General features: G+C 45.8%; 1 protein-coding gene across 2 annotated transcripts in view; it reads left to right on the top strand.

The window, feature by feature from the left end:
* LOC108939230 (low-density lipoprotein receptor-related protein 1-like) overlaps positions 1–23,608 on the top strand; it is a 114,959-nt gene that overhangs the window by 9,937 nt on the left and 81,414 nt on the right. For both annotated transcript variants that reach the window (XM_018760384.2, XM_029246453.1), the window contains exons 2-3: positions 6,244–6,366; positions 22,449–22,586. In XM_018760384.2, the coding sequence (XP_018615900.2) occupies positions 6,244–6,366; positions 22,449–22,586 (261 nt within the window). The remainder of the gene's footprint in view (positions 1–6,243; positions 6,367–22,448; positions 22,587–23,608) is intronic.

Here is a 23,608-nt window from a genome sequence, read left to right as displayed (position 1 = left end):
TGTTCACGTAGTTATGCACTGAAGAAAGTTCAGAAGCAGAGCTGTTGTTTTCCGCTCCTCGTTCACTTTTCTTTCCCTGTTGAACTCCAGGAACATACCTCTTTTCACAGTGCTTCTGATAGTAAACATCTTTACGTACTTGCTGTCTCTTGGATGTTTATTGAGGAACCTGTTTAGCTATCTGCCAAGCTAGAAATCATCACTACATCCTAGCGAGGGCAGAATACCCATCGTAAGTCGAAAATATCATAAGTTGAAAATGCATTTAATGCACCTAACCTACCGAACATAATAGCCTAAAATACGTGTGACGTCCATGATGTTTGGTAGGTTAGGTGTATTAAATGCATTTTCAGCTTATGATATTTTTCTCCTCAAGAATAATTGTCCTCCTCTTCTTCTTCCCACCAGTAGCAGGAGACACAGGTGGGTGTTTCTGTCACGTTATAGATGCACAAAACGCAACGTAGATTCAGTGGGGTATCTGTACAGTGACCGCGTGACAGACTGGGGCATGTGGATCGCTGCCGCTGCCCAGCATTGCGAGAGAGTGTCGCACCACATATCGCTTGCCCGGGAAAAAAAAATCAAAGTTGAAAGTACGGTTTCTACTGAATGTCTATCGCCAGCTCACTATCGTAAGTCGAACCATCGTAAGTCAGGGAGCATCCGTGTATTTGCAGGTGTGCTATGTCAGTCTGTACGCGTGGAGATACGTTGTTCCAGAGGGAGCAGCAGAGTGAAGGGGTGAAAGGTATTTGAAGCTCTGTGTTGTCTCACTTCCGCCGTACCAAGACCTCTCATCCAACAGGGCGCTGCCTAATTCAGTGTTTTGAATCAGAGTGACTTCCTCTGCATTTCTTTCATCTCAGACCGTCGATTAAATTCGGGAAAATTAGCAGTTCAGGTGAGATAATGATTGTTATGAGAGAGCAGAGGTAGGATGCGCTCAACAAAACCCCACAGATGTTTCAGCTTTATAACTAAGATGGTGGGGAACGACACCAGGTGTAGAGCAAGAGCAGCCTGTAAAAATGATTCTCTAAACTGATTTCAACTGCAAATATGTTTGAACAAAGGCTATGGAAAGGGGAGGCGCTCGCTCCTAGTCATGGTTTGTGCCACTGATCTGTCAGTCTGTCAGAATGTGGTCTGAACATCAGCTTTCTCCACAGAAACCGAGAATGCGTTTGCTTAGTAGAGTATGGGGTACCCGAGAATGTGTCCCATGTCATAGATGCAATGCGATGGAGTGAAGACCGCTGAGCGCTTGGAGGTCTACCGTTGCGTGGATCTTCAGAGCTCACGCTGGCACAGTGGATGAAAGCAAAGCCCGACAGAAGTGTGTACCTCATTTCTTATAGGATGTCAGAAGTTTCTTTTGTTTCGCCCGACTTTCCACAAACGCAGGTGCAAACACTGGACAGATTTGCACCTGCGATTCATTAGACAGTGATGGGTTCGCCATGAGGGGGGGGGCGCGGTGGCACAGTGGGTTGGACCGGGTCTTGCTCTCCGGTGGGTCTGGGGTTCAAGTCCTGCTTGGGGTGCTTTGTGATGGACTGGCGTACCGTCCTGGGTGTGTCCCCTCCCCTTCCAGCCTTGCGCCCTATGTTTCTGGGTTAGGCTCCGGCTCCCCGCGACCCCATATGGGACAAGTGGTTCAGACAATGTGTGTGGGTTCACCGTGGAGGGTGCGTGTGGACTGGGGAAGCATAGGTACTGAGCCCCTGTGGGTTGAAAAAAAAAAATGGGTCGGCCGTGTCTTGGCCGGATGGGTTGTCCGGGAAGTCCGCAATCTTTCTTCAAGTTGGCCACTGTTGGCGGTTTGGGCTGGGCTTGAATTTTGGTCACTCCTTGAGCATAACAATTTAGCTCTCTCTGTCCTCTCTTGTTCTCTCACTCTTTCTCTCTCCAGCCCCTTCGCCCGTCAGATCTTCGGGCAAAGCAGACCATTTCAATAGCGGCGATTCTAAGTGACTTTTCCAAACGGAGCTTCTGCCATTTCCAGCGACAGTAGAATTTTTACAAGAGCCGAGTCACTTTATCTGAAGACTTGTCAATTGTTGCTCCTATTGCAGATATCTTTATTGTTATGGTTTACTGCCCTGCTATCTGGCTATTTCAGAACAAACATAAAGGGATCCCGCAATAAAGTGTAGTGAAATAAAAGCATTTATTATCCAACGGATTCTATTAGCAGCACAAGACTTCCCCAACTGTATTACAAACGCTGTCTAGTGATTCTGCAAAGACGTGATTTTTTTTTTTTCCTGTCCCTTTAGAGATAATGTTATTAGACTTTAATGAGTTTCTAATTGATTGTATTTGGCATTGGGTTTTACTCTAAGATATTTTGTTCGTTTAGAATGTGATCTTATTTGCTTCTGGGACAGTCCTACTATAAAGAGAAGTCTTTCTTGTAAGAAGCACGTTGTTGCCTGATACATGGCCTAATGTGAACCAAGTTGTTTTTCCTCTTTTCTTTTATGCTTTTCAAGTTTTTATTCTAGTGTGGCATGTTTGGATCAGCTTAATTTTAGATTGTTGCCGTATTTTCGTGACATCACTCCAGATTGCGTGTGAAAAAAGGGGGGACGCATTCAGTCAACCTTCAGGCATGCCATTTCCTCATCTGCGAGTGCAAGTGCTGGCAGGCTACAGACATTTTGATCTCAGTCCACTCTGAGGACCTTTTACGGGAGAGTCTGGTTCGGTTCATATGTCTGCCTTCATTCAATTTGCAAGACCTCTCAAAGTGTGTCCAAATCTCCAGTATTTGTCAGCCCGTTATCCATGCCATCCCTAACGGTGACAATACGTTGGAGTTAAGGAAATTGTTTCGTTAAAATTTTGACAAAACTGGATGAAGCTTTCTTAAGGTGGCAAGTTTGTCAATATGACATTTGTCACTAGATGTGTCGTAGAAGTGCGTGTGGCAGTAAGATGTGGGATGTTATCATCTTTAGCAAGGTTCCAGTACCACCAGGCTTGCTTCTCCCAGTATGGCTGGCCCTGGAACAGATGTTGAATTGATGGTTGCACTCCTTTAAACATCCTCCGTCCTAGATGACCCCCTGTTGCTTCCTCAAATGTGTAATTCTCCCACTTGGCTGGCAGACGCTTCTTGAACAAATACTATGACGGATTTTCCTGCAACATTTCTTTAACACCAGATTTTACCACTGAGACTTTGTCAGGGCGAGAACTTTCTCCAAGGTTCATTTGCAGGAGAAAAGAACATGACGTCCTCACATCACACATCCGTTGTTACCCGCGAAGCGAAGTCTTTCGTTTGCCATTTTACCAGAGAGTAAAGACCTGTGCCTTTATTTCCATGCAATCTTGACTTTGATTTGTTCTTGTGCCTCTAAAGAAGATCAATGGAAATTGGAGTGACCATCACAACAGAGACTAGCAGCAACGGGGTCCCACATTGTGGACTGTAGAAACGTATCCACAAAAGCCTGTTTGATTTGTATTCGCTGCAAGCGTGGACCTCTAAGACAGTCAGTGTCCACCCAATCAGGCCATGTTATGAAGTTTGTTTGTGTGCTAAGGGAATTGCGTCCTTCTGCATTTCGTATTCGGCAGCAGTTGCCTTCGCCCCAAGAATCCAGAGGGCTTGCTATGAAATCCATGCAGTTCATACAAAAGGTTTAAATTTTAATTTCGTCAAGCAAGCCTATCTGTGGAAGCCCTGTGGGGAACAGGATTTATGGCTGTCGGGTTGATATTGGTGCTAATGAGGGACTCCGTTCTGCACCTGTTATTCTTGGTGATGAATGCAATTGGTGTGGAGTTGAGAGGCATACAATATGATGAGCGTACAGGTTATTTGTTTTTACAGCAAATTGTTGGCCGTTTTTTTTTCTTTTCCCATCACTTAGCAGTCTGTTCCTCAGATCTTGCCAATCCACAGTATTTGATTTGAAATAAGATGCCTCTGTATTTGATTTGCCGTAGACCCTTTTACTTTCAGCGCTTCTTCGAGATGCCTTTAGAAACACCTACCTCTGTTTCCTCTACACTCCATCTGTTCGCCTCCACCACACTTCCTGTTATAGCAGCGGCACTTGCAGAATACTAATTTTCCCCAACAGTTTTAAGCTACGGGAATTGCCTGCAACCAAGCCATTACATTTTGCCCATGAATGGCGGTGCTGTAGTTGAGATCTTCGAATGCCGCGGTTTGCTTCATACTGTGAAGAACGAAGTGCTGCTGTACATTTATTTCGATGGCTCCCGTGTTTGCTGTGCGCTCAGGTGGCAGAAGGCCCCATAAAGGTACCTCTTCATTCCCTGTGAAGTGGACTAAAAGGTTGCTTTACAAACTACAGATGATTTTGACGCTGCTTTGTAAATTGTTTTTGGGATATTATTTTCCCCGTAGTTAAGAAGAGCAGGCTACACAGGCTATATACTGTACGTACACATTTGTAATAAAGTCCACAGCAGCAAAACAGGAGAGGCTTTATTCACAAGCAGGACTTTAGATTTCAGGAAAACTGCAGTCACACCCGAGTCTTCACCCTGGAATTACCCCAGGTCTATTTTCAGTTGTCTTCAAGACCCACTCTGGGGCAGAAGGGAGCCATTATTATCTACAGGTTCCCCCATCCCTATTGTGTCCCCCATCTCCCCCAGGATTGAGTGGTTGAAAGCATCTGACATTACTGGAATATTCAGGTGCAGAGCAGCAGTCCTTTATCCAAAAAATATGAAAAGTGTAGCTTAAATACAAGCTGAATGAATTTGGTCTCTAGTAACCAATATCTTGTGAGGCCAGTTACTGAGGCCATTATTGTATTGAGTTATTTCAGGTGGATGTGTTTTAAATCAACATGGTGTCAAGCTCTTGTTGATGAAGGATGGGCAGTTTACAGAAGAAAGCACTCAGGAAATGAAAGGAGCTCCCTTAATGGTTCAATGATTCAAGGTGACAGAGACGGGACCTGGTAGGCTTTTTGAGGTCGGTTGAGCCTTCACAAGCACACGCACTCGCATGTCTGTTGTTTTCTTCATACGTGTACCACCAGCAGTGACAGGCTTAATCGCATCCTCTGGAGATGATTTTCACATCTTGTCACCCATGGAGTATGACCACGCCGCCCCTGGAACCTCGACATACTGAGCATGGACCTGCCACAGGGTTCCTTTTGGGAAACCTTATACTTTTGGAGGTAGACCCCCTAAGTGAGATAGTACTGTTAATGGGTTACTCCTGAATGTCTCACAGAGGCAGAGCTTCGAAGAGCTCAAGAGTCTGGTTTTTTTATCTGTGGCATGTAGATTACGAGTTTTCTGGGAACAAAGTACATGGTACATCAAGCCATGTGCTTTTTTTACGTTTCGGACACACTCATGGGTTTCGTATACAAATGACCTTACAAGAACTTGTCTTAAACTTTGAGTTGTCAAACTGGAAAAGTTGTTGGTCTTCCTTTTTCTAGACTTGCCTTTGTTTTCCTCCATGTCGCCACTCCTCCTTTTTTCGGTTTGGCATTCTGATGTTTGCGGGAAAGTTAATGCCATGGTGCAGACCGACATAGGATTGATTTAGTTTCAGTCTTTCTCAAAGCACAACCGAATTCACCTTTGTCAGCAGTGGAGCAGTGCCAGGCTACCCGCGGTCGACAGGGCAGAGTTGTGGTACACCTCAACTATCTCTGTTGAACTTAACCTACTGCTTTAAAATATTCCCTTATTGCTGTATTATGGTGGGAGTGTGTGTTTTTTTTTTTTTTTCTGAAAGTAAAAGAAAGAGTTGATAGTTCCATGCCAGAGAGTAAAAAGCCACAGTAAACCACCTGCAACTTGTAGGCAAAAAATTAGAACCTTAAAAAATCGCTTGTAGAACATTACAACCTTTTTTCTCAAGTTGTCTTACAGTGAAACACAGTTGTTGAACTTGAGGTCACCTTATATCATTCTAAGCTGGAAAATTTCAGGGCAAGCAGGAAAGAAGCAGCTTTCATTCTGCTATATAGGAGAAGGAGACTTTGTGGTCCAGGATAGGAACTCATTGTCTGTTTCTGCAGCTATGTGTTAATGTAAATGCTCTGGGCCATGGATATGGACTTCACTGGGAAAGAAAGGGTTCTGGCCTGCTGCAGTTTGCCCGCTGATTGAGAACAGACGTCGACCAAGGTTACAGATAGCGGTGTGAGATAATAAAATAGGACTGTGTCTTTGAACGGATGCCAGAGGACAGTGTCGCTCACTGTGTTCTCTCCGTTTCAGGCTCGAAGACATGCAACCCCAAGCACTTTGCGTGTATGGACCAGGTGACCTGCATCTCCAAGGGCTGGCGCTGCGATGGGGAGAAGGACTGTCCCGATGGCTCCGATGAGGACCCTGACATCTGTAAGTCCGGCGCTCCAGCACCTGCTGTCCGGCTGAATCAGGCCTGCATCTCTCCTACCTACATAGAATAATGCTGCCCCCCTCCCGCCTCTTTGGCCCGGCAAAGTGCTCTGTTGAATCTTAATCAGGCTGAGTCCGGGTTTTCAATTTTATGGAGGGTAGAAGCCATATTTTTCCGTCTTGTCTCAAGGTGCCCTTGTGGTAATGGAGCACGTTGCTCCAAGAGTCTTGTTGCACGCAGGGCTTTTGTGGCGAGTCGTCACCAATGGCATCACTGGAGCTTCATCAAATCTCGGGGCTTTGAGGGCACCCGGTCAGGGAAGCTCTGGCCGACGGCTGTCTCTGCACGTGTGCGTTGTGCGCCTCTCCTTGCAGCGCTCTTGCTGCTCCTGCTGTTTTCAGTTGTGGTCATGCTGCAGGAATGGCAACAATCTGGAGCGTGAGGCTCCTTGACGCCAAAATGTTGGCTATTCGTTACTTCTCAGATAAAAAAAGCGGCGAGAAATCCTGACACTTCTATCCGGTTGAAAGAATTCTTTTGTTGTTATTGTAAATGCAAAGGAAGGTGGAGCCTTTTTCTTCTATCCACCTGTGCTTTTTATAGAGCATTCCAACTTCTCATCAGTTAATCGGACTCCTTTCTTGTGAAAACTCTCGAGTTTGGAGGCAGTTCAAGTCAGGCTAACTTTTCCAAATATTTTCTCCTGCTTTCCATTTGATTTCCATTTTGGGAAGTTTTTTTTTTTCTTTTTTTCTGAAATGCAAAAATAAGGCTAGTAAGAGAAAAACAAATATAAAGTGAGCCTTTTAAGTACATTAAATTTTTTAAATAGAGCAGCTTCCACACTCAGTCTCACACACATCAGCATGCACACATAGTCAGGTATGAATCCAATACTCCACACCTGGACTCATGGCCCTCGATAAAACGCTGCTCAATTAACCAAAGTGACAATCTGGGTAAGTGTAGACCGGAGATAAATAATCCGCAGTATCTTTGTGCCCGGAATCCAAACAGTTGTGTTTATCATTATCCCATTGTGAGATTGGATCTGTTTCCACAGGCAGCCCCAGGGGGAGTTTGACCTATATACTTGAGCGCACAAATAAAGGGAGAAGGAAAACAAACTTGACTTGGCAGGCAACTGAGATCAGAATTTTATGAAATGAGTTCCAAAGTTTGGGCTGAACAATTACACAATCCTACTGTGGACTCCTATTGCACAAAAATGTCAGAAAACACTCAGGAAGTGCTGTATCACCATCAAATGTAGGTTTGCAACCTCCCATCCACACCGTAAAAACCCCTTCATTACATTTTCATGCCACAAGTACGACTTCTTTGCCGTACCCAACGACACACTTCTAGCTACTTAAATTTCTGGAAAAATGAAAAATCGTACTACTTGCTTAATAGTATTAATTAATGCGTTGAAGCAATGTGTCATTTTTCTTAAATGTCACCCGCCTGGGGATGTGGAGAGAGCTCTGTGTGCTTTCAAACTACCCTTTGCCCTCCCTGACTCGGACAACCCAGCCGCTCGGCTCACCCAGCGCTTACGAGTCGAGATGTTCGCAGCAATACGCGAAGCCAGTGGTACATAAAGAGTTGATCTTTTGCGCGTCAGCGAAAGGCCCCTTGCTGATCGCAGTGTCAACCGCTGGCGCTGCTGGAAATGAAAGTCAGCCTCTGTACTCCCCGCAGACAGCCAACAGCTATTAGCTTTTCACGGAAAAAAAAAAAACTGGTTTTAGTTTAATTTATCGCTTTTTTTTTTTTTTCAGTCACTTGGATTCTGTTGCTTTCTCCACCATTCTCTCTAGTATTGTCCTAAATGGCTTTGGATGGGTGTTGTAATGGTCCCTAGCAGTAATTTAAAGATGTTGGTGTGACGCTTCCCACCTACACAACAACAGAAGTCTCCTAAAACCGAAAAATCAAACCTAACTTTCGCCCCCTCTTCAATATAATGGCACCTATGAAAACATAAACCAACACATTCCAATGTCGAATTTTCCAATTGTGGCTATGTGATGGAAACCAGTAGATACTAGACTCGTGGTGTTTCTGGGACAGTTATATCCCTTGCGCTGGCAGCAGCGGGGTGAAAGTACGCTTGAAACCTGCAGAATGTTCCGCAGCTCCTCACTGCTGTCCACTTGTACGTGTTTGAATTAGTATGAGACAAAAATATGACCGGAACACCCCTAATACTAAGGGCGTTGCATTACTGGGTCGGTGGATCGAAGCTCTCCTGCGGATCGTAAATCAATTATTGAGTACCGCCTACACTGCAGATCTCGACTTGGCCGTTGTTTGGTGAAGGAGGTCGGTATATCCGTCTCGATGTGGTGCCCCCTCAGCTTTCGTGCCATTTTTCCTTCAGCAAAGTGTTGAACAGTCTTGAGAACAAGTGGGGAACAACTTATTCCTCGAGGATGTTGTGCTGTTTTCTTTCTTTTTTTTTTGGTCTTGCTGTTCAGATTCACACAAAGAGCCCTTGTCTCTTATATGACACCTGAGTTCTCCTGCGGAGTCCATTTTTGTCTCCGGGAGACGACAGGGAAAAGCACTTTGTGTGCGGAGGCAGCTCTGAAACGGGCATATTGCCTTTGTGTCCTTCTTTTTTTCCCCCTGCGTACTTTGACTTGGCATCGTTTTCCAGCTGTCTGTGTTCGGAGGGGAAACAAGGACGGCACAGTCCCGACTCTTTTCAGCATTGTTGTTTTACTGCATGTTACACTGTGAAAAAAGCAAATCTGTTTTTTTGAACCCGTCAACTGCGTGGGGCTGCGGGGACTCTGGGAAGTCGGCGTTGTCCGTCGGCAAATGAGGTGGATGGCTCCCAGGTGAGGTTACGCTTTTACACATGGGGCAGCTGCTCCTTAGTCTTGCGTGAGAGGTTCGGTGAAAACGGCACAAGTGTGCTTAGGTACAGCATGAAATCACAGGAAAGCGCACGACTACAGCAGATCCGTTTCTTGGGAAGCGTTCTGGAAAGTTCTCGCTCCTGGTTCAAACACATGGCCGGAGCAGAGCTGTAATGCGAAACCGACGAGGTTCGGCTCATCTCCGGTTGGAAATGCGTTTTTCAGGAGCTGTGTCTTGCACAATACCCAAGCTCAAGACTGTGGTAAACAAGTCCTTCTTAAGAAAGTAGAAGAAACTAGCGCTATAAATTAGTACAATTAGTAGCGTGTCCCGTTTTGGACGGAAGCAGCTCATATTGTTCGGGGGTGTTTCATCTTCATTGCTCCCTGTGACAGTTGCTAAAGCAGTTTGATCGAGGGAAAGAATATGAAATTTGAGATAATCTTCTTGACATCTGATATTTTTCATATTTATTCTGGCCTCTAACTCCCCATTTTGGCTGCTCCGGTATGACAGGTTGAGGGGTCCATCAGCACAGGGTCTCAGATTTTGTCATTTTCCGCTTTGTCTTACTTACTTACTTTTGGCAGCCCTTTCTAAACCTCCACAGACGTTACGTCAATGTTTTTCTTGGTGCCATATCATATCCATGGTATCTGAAAACATTTTTTAGCACTTAACTGAGGAGGTAATCTCAGGGTGTTTACCTGGATTTGTAACACAGAGATAACGCAAAAACCTTATTTAACATCACTATCAGTCTTTGTATCTCAGCGTCGTACTAAAACTAAAGTACCTGAAGCAGGAATTTGCAACCTCCAGCACATCCAGTCAAAGGTAAAAGCTGCATATTTAAATGAATCATATATCGTTTCAATATTTGTCTGCGGGGGGAGTGTGGGGGCGGTTGTCTGCCAGCAGGCTATTAAGTGCGTTGCTGAAATCCTTGCTAAATTCACACACGACTCCCATTGTGTCTGGCCTTTTCCTGCAACATATTCCTCAACGTGCACCGTTTTCGGGTTCTGCTTGTCACCCCGCACACTTCGCCGAAGAAAGAGACTTCATAACGATGGATTTACTTGTGGATGCCTTCCAGTGGCTTATAGACACCCCTAAGAACAGCAAGTCGTGCGTCCGTCCCAGTGCTGCCCAAGGATTGGTTCTATGTATGTAGGAGTCCATTGATTGTTGCTTCATGAGCTTGAAATAAACCCATGAAACCAAACTTCCGTGCGTGTTGGCGTTGGATGGTCTCTTTGATGTCGTCAAATGCTGGCTGCTTTTGGAGCAACGGGCTGCGAGGCGTCGAAGACATCCGTGGCACGTCGCGTGCGGCTTTCTCCAATGGAGCTACTCCTCTTTTCTGTGAGCGGGGCCCTTCCTGCTCGCTCGGTGGAGCCGAACCCTGCCCAGCACTTCGGAAGCCGTTCTTTGCGTAAGTGTTCTGGCAGGCGCGCGATGCTACTCAATCCCCGATTTAGAAACTGAACCAAAACGTGTTTAGTAAGCAGAATTCCATTACAACAGAAGATATGAAAAGAGCAAGCAAATGTGTCATTATTTACACTCAGAGCTGAAAACAAATAATCATGAAAAGTACTTCAACTCCATCATCAACAATTGCTTGTCCCGAGCGGGGTCGCGGGGAGCCGGAGCCTTATCTGACGACACAGGACGTAAGGCCGAAGAGGGAGGGGACACACCCAGGACGGGGCCTCAGTCCGTCACTAGGCACCCCAAGCAGGGCTCGAACCCCAGACCCTCCGCACAGTGGGGTCCGGTAAAACCCGCCACACCACCATGCCCCCCTTGTATAGCAACTCTTGTGTTGAAAATACGACACCAAAATGGAAACCCCTTAGTAGCTCAGTGGAAAAGGTACAGTAGTACTGGAGTAGGTAAGTAATGTAGGTCTCCGGTTAAAATATATAATATATATTTAAGAGACAAGGCAGGAGACAGGAGATGCAGTTGCTCATTGCAGTGGGATTTTATTTGCCCTTAGACAGGGGAGAAGGAAGGAGATGGGAAAGGGGGACCAGGGAACAGGTAGGGTGAGGCTTCGTGCTGGTCAGGGGGGGTGGGAGAGTCGGGTCGGTCGGGACGCGGGCGTCGTCTCAGGGATCGGGTTCGAGCTCGGGTTCGCCTCTGTCTCGTTCTCCTCCTCGGTCTCTTCTCTCTACTGCTGGGCACCGGGGAAGAAATAGGGAGTGAAATCAGCCCCAGCTGTGGCTGCTTTGCTCCCGTCTCCGCCCTCTCCCCGGGCCGCCTCGGCGTGCTACAATATATATGTATACTGAATATTCCCTAATTAACGCCCCCGGGGGCGTTACATACAGGTCAAAAATCGGTAAAAATCGGTCTTCAGTTTTGGTTCTGTACGGTAGCATATATTCCCAAATCACTTTATTTATTATTTATAACACCAGAAGTTATAGGCAAATCGTTTAAGAAGTGCGGCATTACGTCGTCGCTCGATGGCTCTGAAGACCATTTATTCCTGCAGTCGGACGAAGAGCAAGAGGATTCCGAGTTCGAAGGGTTTTCTCAGGACGATGTTGACATTGGGCAGCAGGTGTTAGAAACACGTTGGCAGCAAACGAGGTCATTTTGTCGGAACACGGTGATATTGACAGTGGTTCCGAGGGCATGTGTCCCGATTATGATAGACCCGGACAGTGAACTGTATATACATGTATGCGTATTCAGTTAGTTTTGAAGAATGGTGTTTAAAAGTTTGACGGACTTTTTTAAAGTTTATATTTGCCTTCACTGATATGGGTATGGATGCAGTAAAATAGTGACGAATTTAGTCACAACGGGTGAGTGTTTTTTTTTTTTTTAATCCCCCCAAAAATAGCCAGGGGCCATTAATAAGGGAATATTCGGTACATATATATAAATTAAGAAAAAAACATTGGTGTCTACTCACTTTGGTGGGTGTCGGTGGCTAGTTGCATAGACCCACTCATACCATTGGGTTGGGAGGTCACTGGGTTGGGAGGTCACTGGGTCGGGAAGTTAGGGAGTTAGGGAGCCGGAAAGCGACAGGGATGGTCTAGGAAGGAGAGGAGGTAGTTTTATAGTGGCTAAACTTCAGAGGTGCTGGGGCTCTGGATGAAAAGCACTTATTACTCTAAGCGGATCCCTTTCTGGAGGACACCTCACAGCGTTTGGTTTGTACAACACAGAAGTGTTTACCAGGTTATACAGTAACAATGATGGTGAGAGTCCTGCACGAAATACTGTGCAATAGCTGTCATATGATCAGTAGGCCTGGATACAAGTGACAGGTTTAAACAAAACTGGACAAGAACTGCTGATTTACAGGTTACAAAGTCCAACTTTCAAAAAGTCCCTGGGTAAGAACACGGTGAGATAATGCGGGAAAGACCAGCTTTTGACACAGAAGAGAAGATGGCCGCAGAGTTCCGAGATAACAAGTTAAGAAATTAGTCTTCAGAAGGTGGGAAGAAGTTAGACGACTGAGAGCAGAGTTGATGCTGAGACGTCTTCAGAATGTCATCCATTAGGGAGGGGCTGTTGCTTTGCGTTGCATTAGTTGATGCTGGTGCTGATGCTGATGCTGATTCCGATGCTGGTCTTGATCCTGGTGCTCGTTCTGATGTAGGAGCTGGTTTAGACCTGAGAGAGGAAAGGGACACTCATCCCAGTATATAGCGTGTGTCTTTGCAGACTGAGCTCTTCTCCTGTTTCCCTCCATTTTTCTCATTCTTCTACTGTATCACTCCTCACACACAGCACCTCTCTCACCTTTTACTCCGGTCAAGGTATTTAGTGCTTAACTGTGTTTTTTCACTGGATTGTCTTTTGTCGGCTCAAATGTGTCAAGGAAAGAGAAACCTCGGTGTTTATCTGCAAATTTCTGCAGGGTGCCGGTTTGAAGTCGGAACGGATGCCTCTGCGCCCCAGGACTGGGGTGAATTTGCAAATGTTGCGGAGCCAAGGTGCGAGGTCAGAATTTCTCACAGGAAGGTGCCGGGGCTCACTTAGTGCTACGTAGCTCTACTGAAAGGAAGATTCCGACCTTTTGCGGGTTTGTTATATACAGCCGTTATTGAGTGGAAGAAACTGCATCACCCCAACAAACAGTGAACTGGTTTCAGCTGCCCTGCTGGGCTCTGAGATTAACAGGGCAAAGCTACTATAAAGGGCTGAAAAAAAGGGCCTTGAACATATTTTCAAATGGCAGGTGTGTTTAATTTAACGGTCGTACCCTTTTAATACTATTTATGTAGTACAAAGCCTTTTGAGCAATTTAGAAAACATTTCTTTAATTGCTTTTCCGGCTGTTTTCCATGAAATCACATTTCGCAGTGTAGCTCTGTTTTACTCTTGATAACAATTTTTCCAACACCTGGTATTTGTTGCTCGATGAACCGTGATTGGAACCAGCAAGGCTCTGTGACTGGACATAAAGCTGTAGCTCTGCGGCCCACCTGTCCACCAGTTCTTCCAGTCCTTCGGCACTTCTTCTTTCCTCAAATGACCTAGAAAGTGCTCGGTCCACACAGATCTCAACGTGTGCACTCTTCTCACTTTTCAACACACTTTCCTGACATAGTCTACCTGGGAGAGCTGGTATCGGAGTGGTTAGAGTTGCTCCTTTTGGATGCAAAGGTTGCAGGTTTGAATTCCAGCTCTGTAGTACTTTAACCGTAGTACCCTTAAATGAGGTACTTACCCTAACTTGCTTCAGTAAAATTACCCAGCTGTATAAATGGGTAAATAATTGTTACCTGCCCAGACAACCAAAGATTCACCCACCGCACCTGGACATGATGACAGAAAGAGGAATAAAAGACATCCAACAACCGCAGGAAGATTGTGGAATCCCTTCGAGACCTCTCGCTTCCCTTGTGCTCTTTACTCGTCCACAACCTCTCATTAAACCACGTACCCAACCTTGCCTAGAACCTGGGGTTGCGATTTGGACCTGACCCCTGCCGTTTGTTGGACCATGGAACTGACCCTCGCCTCTGAGCCTAACCACAATTCAGCTTGACCTTCGACTCAACTTTCTTGACGAACTGGAAACCCACTCATACTTCACCCCCTGCACAGACTTCTGGTCTCCACCTCAAAAACCAGTAACTCATCACCACTCCATGCTGCATCAGTTTCCTGGTTCCTATGTAGAGTAAAAACTGCTTTTGGTTCCACCCAGATCTATCTTTTCATTCTTCATGACGATGACCTTAAGTAAACTAACGCAGTAGATCGGTTTGAAGAAAAGCATCAGCTAGATGAATAAACGTAAACGTAGAGTTTCTCATCGCACCCCACTGGGTTCTCAGCATCTTCTCGCAAGGTGAACTTCGAGAAACTCAACGTTTTTGCTTGTGTCATCTCCTGGAGTTTCCGTTCCAATTTCCAACAATTTAACTTTCCGACTTAAGAACTTCATGCCGGATCTCGCCAGCTGCGTTGCTCCCTTGGCCCCTGCAAGAGCGAGCAGCGCGCAGATTTGTTTACCAACAAACACAAGCACCTGTGATCCAGCGGAACATGTTCATTAGGGTTGCCAGCGGGCTGCCGCTGGTGGAGACCACCGAAGCGGTTCTGTGAAAGTGGTCCTTTGTGCAGCAGAGAAAAGCACAGCAGGGTATTAAAATCTTTATGTAACTGCGTTGGGGATGGGGGGGGCAGCGGCGGGAGGGGTTTGTTCATGAGTTTCGGGACGCCTCGGTGGACTCTCTGGCCTGCGTTGTCCATTTTATACTCGCACGTCCATTCTGTCATTGGAAATACATTTTTTTATTGTGCTCTATTTTCAGAACCACGACTGCCGAACTAACCTTTACCTTAGTTGCTTACCTTAGTTGCTGGCTCCCTTTCTTCTAAATAACTCCGTACACACAAAAAACTGTATCGGAACAGACAGGGAGACAAATGTAGCTTTTTTAACTATTTGGTTCCATCTTCACTGCTAAGTTTTCCCCCATAGTTATGATGATGAGTCGCCATTTTTTAGTGCTCTAATACAGACCTGGGCTGTAATTTATTGTGGTCCTCAAAGCGTGAAGCATGGGCCCTGCTCCGTGCCGCACACTCTTTCCATTCGCAGCCTTTTGTCCTGCTAATTTGTCGCCGTCACACAGCGCGCCTCCACAGCCGTGCAAATGGCGTGGAAAATAACAGCGCAAAAATAGAAACGGGACAGCTGTCTCTCATGGAGCCTCCTTGTTTTCAGGTTGGGACATTTTAGGGTTTAGCACTTAAAGTTTGGCCTGGAATGACTTACCTTGATCCTCCTCCACTTCCAGCAGACACTGATTTTTGCCTGGAGCAAAGCATTGAATGCTGCTTTATTGTTCTATGTAAATCAGTGCAGCAGTCACCGAGGGGCACCGCGTGGACCTCTTCTGTTCAATATTTAATGGTCTTCTTTCCTCAAACCACGGTTTTATGGTCTCCTCCTGGTCGAAACAGTGCCTTAGCTCTTCGAAGCAAAATGCTGAGTAATAAGAGTGGAGTAGTAAAAGGAGCCATTCGGTGACAGTGAGTACAGTACGTAAAAGGAAAAATGGAAGTCTTTTTCGCTGATAGGCACTAGAAAGACATTCTAACATAAGAGGCCATGTGTGCGCACGTGCAAGGGGGATAATCGGCCCTTTCTGCGTCTGGCTGCTCTCTGATGTATGGATGTCCCTGACAGTCTAGGAAGGAACAGGCTGCCGTCTGTGCGAGAGAAGCAGTGGAGCAGGACCAGCGGCTGCAGTCCCCCCTCCCCATCCAGTATGTGCCTCTTTACCCTGGCTGCCCTTAATCACAGCACCTCCTCTTCCGTTTAAGCTCTTTGCGAGCGCTCATTGAACCCTTCCTCCTCTCGGTAATGCTCATTGATCCTTTCCCTCATTCTCTTCGTTTGTTTATGGACCGCAGCAGGACCACCCATCGGTTCGCCTGCTGCGCTCTTGAGCCTAGGTGAGCTTTTCTGCTCCTGCCGTGCACTGAGAGTGCCTGGCCACCCCCATCCCCTCCAAAGGAGTCGCTATGGATTAAGAGTGACACAGGATTGCTTAAGAGCCGCTGACTTTATTGTGCTTGAAGAGGCGGATTTAGTTGTTTCCATGTGGCTCCGGTAGCTGCGGGAACCCACAAAAGGCAGGAATGCGGGGCTGCGCAAAGAGCTCAGTCCCCGAGCTGGACCGCAGGTCTCCTTCCGGCCAAAGACTGGAGGAGCCTGTCACGTGTCACTTTCCACCTTCACAGAGCACCACCGTTCATCTAGAAAGTTCTGTTTGTTCGTTTCTTTCGTGCGCCTTAGAGAAGTGCAGCGTCTGCCATATAAGAGGTGACAGTGTTAAAAATGTCCCTCTCGGTTCGGTGCGTTGAGGCCGTCGGTGTTTGTGTCGAAAACACGTACAGTATATTCTGGGTTTTCCTTAATAAATAAAATTGCAAAATAAGAGGGCTTTCATGAGTGAAAGACACTTCCGCCGTCATTTACAGAGTCAGAAACAGGTGGCATGTCGGTCGGTCGGTGCATTAATGTATGATAAATAGCAGCAGTTGAAATGTAGCGTTAAAAAGAAAAATGATGCATTACTCAGCATCCACGCAAGCATTAATTTATTTGCGGTCCAAGCTTGGTTAAGTTTATTGAAAAATGGGTTCAGGAAAATTTCTGGGTTTACTTTAAGTGCACGCATTACATACTCAGAAGGACTTGATAGGAACACGTGGGACTAGCAACAGTGGTGCGATAATACAGTGGTAAAGGCCCTGGAGAGAGAAAAACAATAGAGGACAAATCTTGGAAGAGTCATCAATAAATGAATGTGTTCATATATACTTTCAAACATACTGCTCATCTGCCCTTCAGCATCCTTTTGTATCCTTCTGCTTTACATTCTTTCTAGAGAAGAGCGAAATTCTTCACTGAGGCTTTATAATGCAAATTCCAGTTAAATACCTGTTTTCACATTGTTTCTGAGCAGGCTTGTTTCATTTGATAGCCTTTGGATATTTCAGATTCCCCCCCCCCCCCCCATGTTATTTTCCTCATCAGGGAAATTAAATCCAGTATTCTAAGTATCAGTTGTTTTCAAGGAAAGGCTTTCAAAAACAAAGCTGTGAGTTTGAGAGGGTCTTATTTCAGTGGGCGTTCACCTGCTGGTAGACGGACTGGAGCCCGACGCTCTCCTACCTGGAGGAGACGTACGTGGGCGATGGAGTTCGAGCAGCACTCCGAGCAGAAGCAGCACTTGAATGGACTACCTGAATGTTTCCTGGACCTTCATAGGGCGTCCACGCTACAGTCTGTCCTACCGCCAATTTGTCATCACATGCAGAATGAGTGAAGGGTGTGGGACACTTGGACACCTGAGTGTCCCAGGTGACACTTCGATGGGGGAACCTGAGCAGTAAAGCAACCTACCTGAGTAGTACATCCCTGGGAACTGCTGCAGAAGTGCTGGGAAGACGTGTCACCTGGGTTCTTCCTGAAGACTGTTGAAACCAAAGGCCTCGTGAAAACAACTTTTCACGGAAATGTGCACACTTTTGGACTGGTACTATGTAGTGTGTCATAGTCCAGTGCGACTTAATCATTAATTGCCGAAAAACAGTGTTTTTGCTTTGCGTTTTGTTTCAGAACCGTGCCGTACACTTTGATCTCTTGTAATTTTGAATTTTTTTTTTTTTTTTAAATTGTGGCGCAAGAATGGAATTAAGCAAATCTAGAGTTTCCAGCTACTGCGAGGTGTTCTTAGTGACGACTTGTTGGTGTTTACCGTACCCTTAGTCATAGGAGCAATGGTCACCAGGCTATGCCTTTATTTTTTTAATTCAAAGGTCAGCAGAGTTGGAGCAATCACCTGGGCGGTGTCCACTTAAATGCGGTAAACACAACATGACTTGTGCTATAAATACATATTTAGGCAATATTTGCACATTTCTAAGGGTGCCATCATTGTATCCGTGGCCTTCTCTTAAGGGACACCCAGACAGCCTTTGCACAAATACTTCAGCATTAACCATGAGCGTCAAACCCAAAAGTGTCACTTGACATCATAAGACCAGACGTCTTTGGGGAACAAAACTGCAACATCTGGATCATAAATACATGCTCATGTCAAAGTTCTATTAGAGTTCAGATATTACTTGGTGGAGTTTGTTGGAAATGACTCAGTAGGTGTTAATGTACTACACTGCAGTCAGTAGTTGGGGTCCGCAGTTCTCCTTCTCTTCAGTCCTGTCTAGGTTGGGATCTATCCATATCTGTAACAGTCACCCGTGGCCACTCTGTCCCGCATGTAGGCCATTGGAGAAGTGTCCCTTTGCTTGTCAGGGGCAATTGGACTTCGTGTACAGTATGTGATTCCTGGGCAGTTTAGGGAAAGTATGTTGCTCAGGGGTACTACAACTGGAGTTGGGATTTGACCCTGCAGCTATTGGGTCTGAAAGAAACGGCTCTAACCACTACAATACCAGTTGCTCCTATGTTACCGTCTTTTTCGAACCTGTCGAAACTTCGGATCCAAAGACAGTAGCTCTGGTCACCACGGTACCAGGTGTCCATATTGGAATGGTATATGTCTAGTATAAAGGAACATGTCTGAAATGTATCATTTCTTCTATCCCTTCTGTGCCAAACAAGTTCTTCCAAACACAGAAGATTGCACCTGGAGCTTGTTTTTAGTCTCTGGACGCAGTCCAGAATTATGGGTTCAGAGCCGATGGTTTTCTTTGCGTGTGTGTGTAGTTTGGGCCACTTTCTCCAGCTGGCGTCCCCTTTTCCGCATCGTTGATTACAATGGTGCGTTCAGTTGAAAGCCCGAACCTAATGTTGGCTCCCAGAACTTTTGATCCAGGTTAAGAACAGGGTCGGGTGTACCCTGTTTCTCTGTTACAGTACACTGCTACACTAGTAAACAATCTTTGCTCAAGATACATATAGCAAGTTGATTTTTTTTTTTTTTTACTTTTTTCTATCTGGAAGCAGTTATTTTACAGGAGATCCAGGGGAGCAAGACTTTTGTAAAACTAAGTTCAGGTGGAACAACTTCTAGGCACCTCTCACATTAAATTTTTTATGACCAAGGAAATTTATATTCTTTCAGGTTGGTTGTCCTGTGTTCTACGGTATGTATGGTGTTATGCTGTGTTTGCTGACTTTGTAATCCAGTAATCACTTCATTAGTGCTTAGAGGACATTTCCATTTTTTTGGAAGACTTTAGCGCGCTGTATTCTTGATGTCTAGTAGTGGTGTATTAAAATGATATGTTTTTAGAAAGAAAGACAGAGTAGATCAGCATCCTAGAGTATTGCTATCTGCAATGCGCTGAGAAAGTGTGTTGTGGTGCAGTCCATACCACCATTACTGTGGTATGGTATTGTCATATGTCCCACCCAGAATGATTACCCTTCAGTGGTATTGGTGCCTTCCCCTCCACCGAGACTCTTCTAGTGGATTGGAGCAGATCTCTCACCGCCTTCACCTCCAATGTGCGAGGTGAACATCCCCTCTCCCTTTCCCACTTTTTTTAGCTATTTTTTTTAACTGGGTTGGCAGATGGTATAAAGTGAGCAGGAGGGCTGGAGAAGCGGGGGAGAGGGAGGGGTGCAGGGCCAAGAGAAAGAGACTCGGTGAACAGGCCTCGATTCGGGTGCGCTACGCAGAGATGTTTTCTCGACACTCTGCCGAGTCTCCTGGTGTTAGACCCAGTTCTTCGTTTGGACCATCTCTTCTTATCATGATTCCTTTTAGTGCCTGGCAGTGAATCTGATCAGTGAATGACGCCGATAGGGACAGTCTCAAGACATTGGCCTTTACTGGTGTGTAGCTGGGGCTGCTCCGTTGTAATTGTATATATACAATATGTGTGTATACTGTGTGTGTGTTTTGGTTTCTGCCCTTGTTGAAGACTTGGAAATTTTAGAGAGAGTGAACTCCCTGCAACATCTATACAACTCCTTTTTATATTGCAGTTAACATGTAATAGAGGGCAGTATGTAGTGTAAAGGTTAGAGGTTGGAGGTTTGAATCCCACCTCTAGCTGTCGTACCGTGGAGCAAAGTACCTGCGGTAAAATTGCCCCAGTGGAAACTGCCCCGCTGAATGAATGGGTGAGCAATTGTAGGTAGCCTAACATTTTTCTTTGGAGAAAAGCACCAACTAAATTAATATATGCAGTGCAAATGTAGTTAGTTACCTACTTACAGTATCAATTGTGTTTTGGGTTGTTTTGATGCTCATCCTACCAACCCGTTGGGTTGTTCAGAATTTGCTTACGGTCTGGATTTGAGGAGGTTGTTTTAAGCAGCACCAAGTGGTTCCAAGCTCTAGTACCATCGCTGGCCGCTGACTGGGCCATACAACCTAGATTGCTGTGTGGAAACAGGGCTGGGCTCATACAGGGTCTGTCTTCCTGGAGCTGGTGGACACGGCTAAGGATCCGAGTCTGGATATCAACCTGGACAGGACTGAAGAGCAAGAGAACTGGGGAACCAAATTACTGAGTCATTTCCACCAAATCTCCCCTAAATCATTTCTGTTCTCTAACAGAACTTTGAAATTGGCATATATTTATGATCCAGATATTGCAGTTTTTTTCCCCCCCCCAGAAGGGTTTGGTGCTATAAACGAGAAAGATTCTCTAAGTTCTTTAGTAAATGTCCAGCTCTGTGTATAGAGTGGGGTGGTGCAGTGGGTTGGACCGGGTCCTGCTCTCCAGTGGGTTAGGGTTCAAGTCTTGCTCGGGGTGCCTTGTGATGGACTGGTGTCCTGTCCTGGGTGTGTCCCCTCCAGCCTTATGCCCTGTGTTGCCAGATTAGGCTCTGGCTCCCCGCGACCCCAAATGGGACAAGCGGTTCAGAAAGTGTGTGTGTGTGTATAGAATGAATAAAAGCTGCTGTGTGCATTGCAGCTGATAAAACATTTGATTTAAGATAACAGCTTAATACAAAATATTGTATATGAATGTAAATGTTTCGAGGAATGAACATCCTACATTGTCATGATTCATGATTGCAGAATCGGGGCAAATTACGCGGAAAATTGCTGTTAAAATGAATGCCAACTTGATGCAAATTAGATCCGTGCTGCTCCATCCTGTAGAGGTGGACATGAGTGTGGTGAAGGGGGGTGAAATGAAGACTGTAGAAAAGTTTCCAATTTGCTATCTGGGTTATAATGTTTAATACAGAAATGTACTGAGCATCAAAAGAGGCATCACTCTAATTATGCATGTGTGCTTTTAGGAACATGAAATATAGGCATTTTTTGCCCTAATTTTAGTAATCTCCAGGCCACTTACAGGAGTCTGAATGTGGCATGTGTTTATCAAGGCTCCATAGAAAGAGGTGGGACAGACTGCCACCAAACAGCATTAAAGACTTGCAGCAAAGTATACACTGCACATTGTCAACGTTTCTTGTACCTCTTTGTGCTCCAAAGCAAGGAAGCCATACAAATTAGATTGTTGATTTCTAATTCAGAGAGCATTTCTGTGGGAGAAGACCCAGGTCAAGTCCACCTAAAGTCAATGGAGTCCTGGAGTGAAAATAGTGACCCGGGCGCCAACACAGTCTGCGTTTGTACTCTGATGCCCCAGTGCTTTCTTGCTAATGTATACATGGCCAGGCTCTTATTTTGTCATAATGACGTTTTCCTCCGTTCATATTATCTGACTGGTTTTATGGGCACAATACAGGATGCCTCCCATGGATGGCAATTACCTGCTTCAGGGCACTAAATGTCAAATTCACTCTTCATGGGTTGGTCATTGCATGTGAAATATGCATCAAAAACAGGTCCGTTTTATGTCTCAAGACACTAGAATATTTCAGATTTAAAAATTTGACATTATAGGGCTTATTGGTTTGGAAAAAGACCTTGAACATTGGAGCAGCTGGCAGTGTAGTGTTTAGAGCTGTTTCTTTTGGACCCAAAGGTCATAATTTTGAACCCAGCTCCAGCTGCAGTACCCTTGAGCAAGGTACTTACCCTAAATTTCTCCAGTAAAATTACCCAGTTGTATAAATGAGTAAATAATTGTACGTAGCTTAACATTGTAAGTCGCTTTGGAGAAAAGCTTCAGCTAGATGGATAAATGTAAAAATGAAGGCATTGCATCAGTTGTCTGAGACAGTTTTTCCAACGAGTAAAATCTTCAGTATTCTCATCACCTGTCCTTTGTTTGCCAGTGACCCAGTCTTGTGTGTTTCTGTGTGTTGCAGGCCCGCAGAGCCAGAAATTGCAGTGCCCCCCCAACGAGTTCCAGTGCCTGGGCACAGAAGTGTGCATCCACATGAGCAAGCTGTGCAACGGAGTGCATGACTGCCCGGACAGACGGGACGAGGGCCCACACTGCCGAGGTACGCAGGCATAGTGTGTAGTGGGTCCAGTCTTCTGCCTCACAGTGTATCCTTGCCATTGTGAAGAGATCTGTAAGGGGGTTGGCGGTCTCTAAACTTTTGTGGAAACACCAATGTTACATCCCAACAGAATGGCAAGTGGGGAGGGTGTGTGTTAGATTTGGGTTCATGCTTTGTGGAGTACACAGTTGCTCGACTTTCTTTCCCAAATATTTGCATCCATATTTGTATGGGTGTCAGTTGCAGGGTACAGAGAAAGGGTGGATCCATCCCCCTCGATGGGCTTCTCATACAGCTAGACTATTAGGTTCCCCGTTCGGTGCATTTCACAGCTGCCAAGATGGAAAATCGGCAGGGACGCTGACTTCAGGTAGTCTCCAACTCGTTCTCTCCTACGAGCTCGAATCCCTGTCCAAAAGAGCACTTCCTTTCAGCTGGCCTAATGAGCTTTTCTCCATTATCAGGGCTGCTTTTCCATTCTTGTTGGAAAAGTCATTACTTTGCCTATCAGGCTCGCTCTGTAGGCCCTGGGCTGCCTCTGGCAGGGCGAGCAGTCATCCCTGTGGCAAGATGAAATCAAATGAGATCGCCTGTGTTGATTAGAGTCGGGCAGAAGTGCTGTGTGACTACACTGCTCAATGACTGGTTGTGAGGAGCACTCAAAGAGCAGGACGCCTTTGTCGCTTTATCCTACACCGCCTTGATGAAGATCTCCCCCCCCCCCAGCACAGCAGCAACCCAACACTCCCAGTGCAAACTCTGTTTTACTCACTGCAGTATAATTTGCAGTGATTTTCATAGCTCAGTGTTTGTTCACAGTCCAGAGAGCCACGTTTGGCACAGCTGGACCATTTGGTCATGGCTGCGGCCATACCGGTGCCGAATGTGGTTCAGTTGTGCCCTGTGTGTATAAAGGAATAAAACACAGGATGCGTTTATGGTTGTCTTGTTGACTGAGTGAAAAGGAAGTCCAGCCTTGGCTCGTTCCATACCTTCTGCACCAGATCTCCCTCTCCAAGCTG

The sequence above is a fragment of the Scleropages formosus genome, chromosome 19 (assembly GCF_900964775.1).
Source record: "Scleropages formosus chromosome 19, fSclFor1.1, whole genome shotgun sequence".
Classification (NCBI taxonomy): domain Eukaryota; kingdom Metazoa; phylum Chordata; class Actinopteri; order Osteoglossiformes; family Osteoglossidae; genus Scleropages; species Scleropages formosus.
Note: the sequence above shows the minus strand (reverse complement) of the source record. Positions and strands in the feature narration are given on the sequence as shown.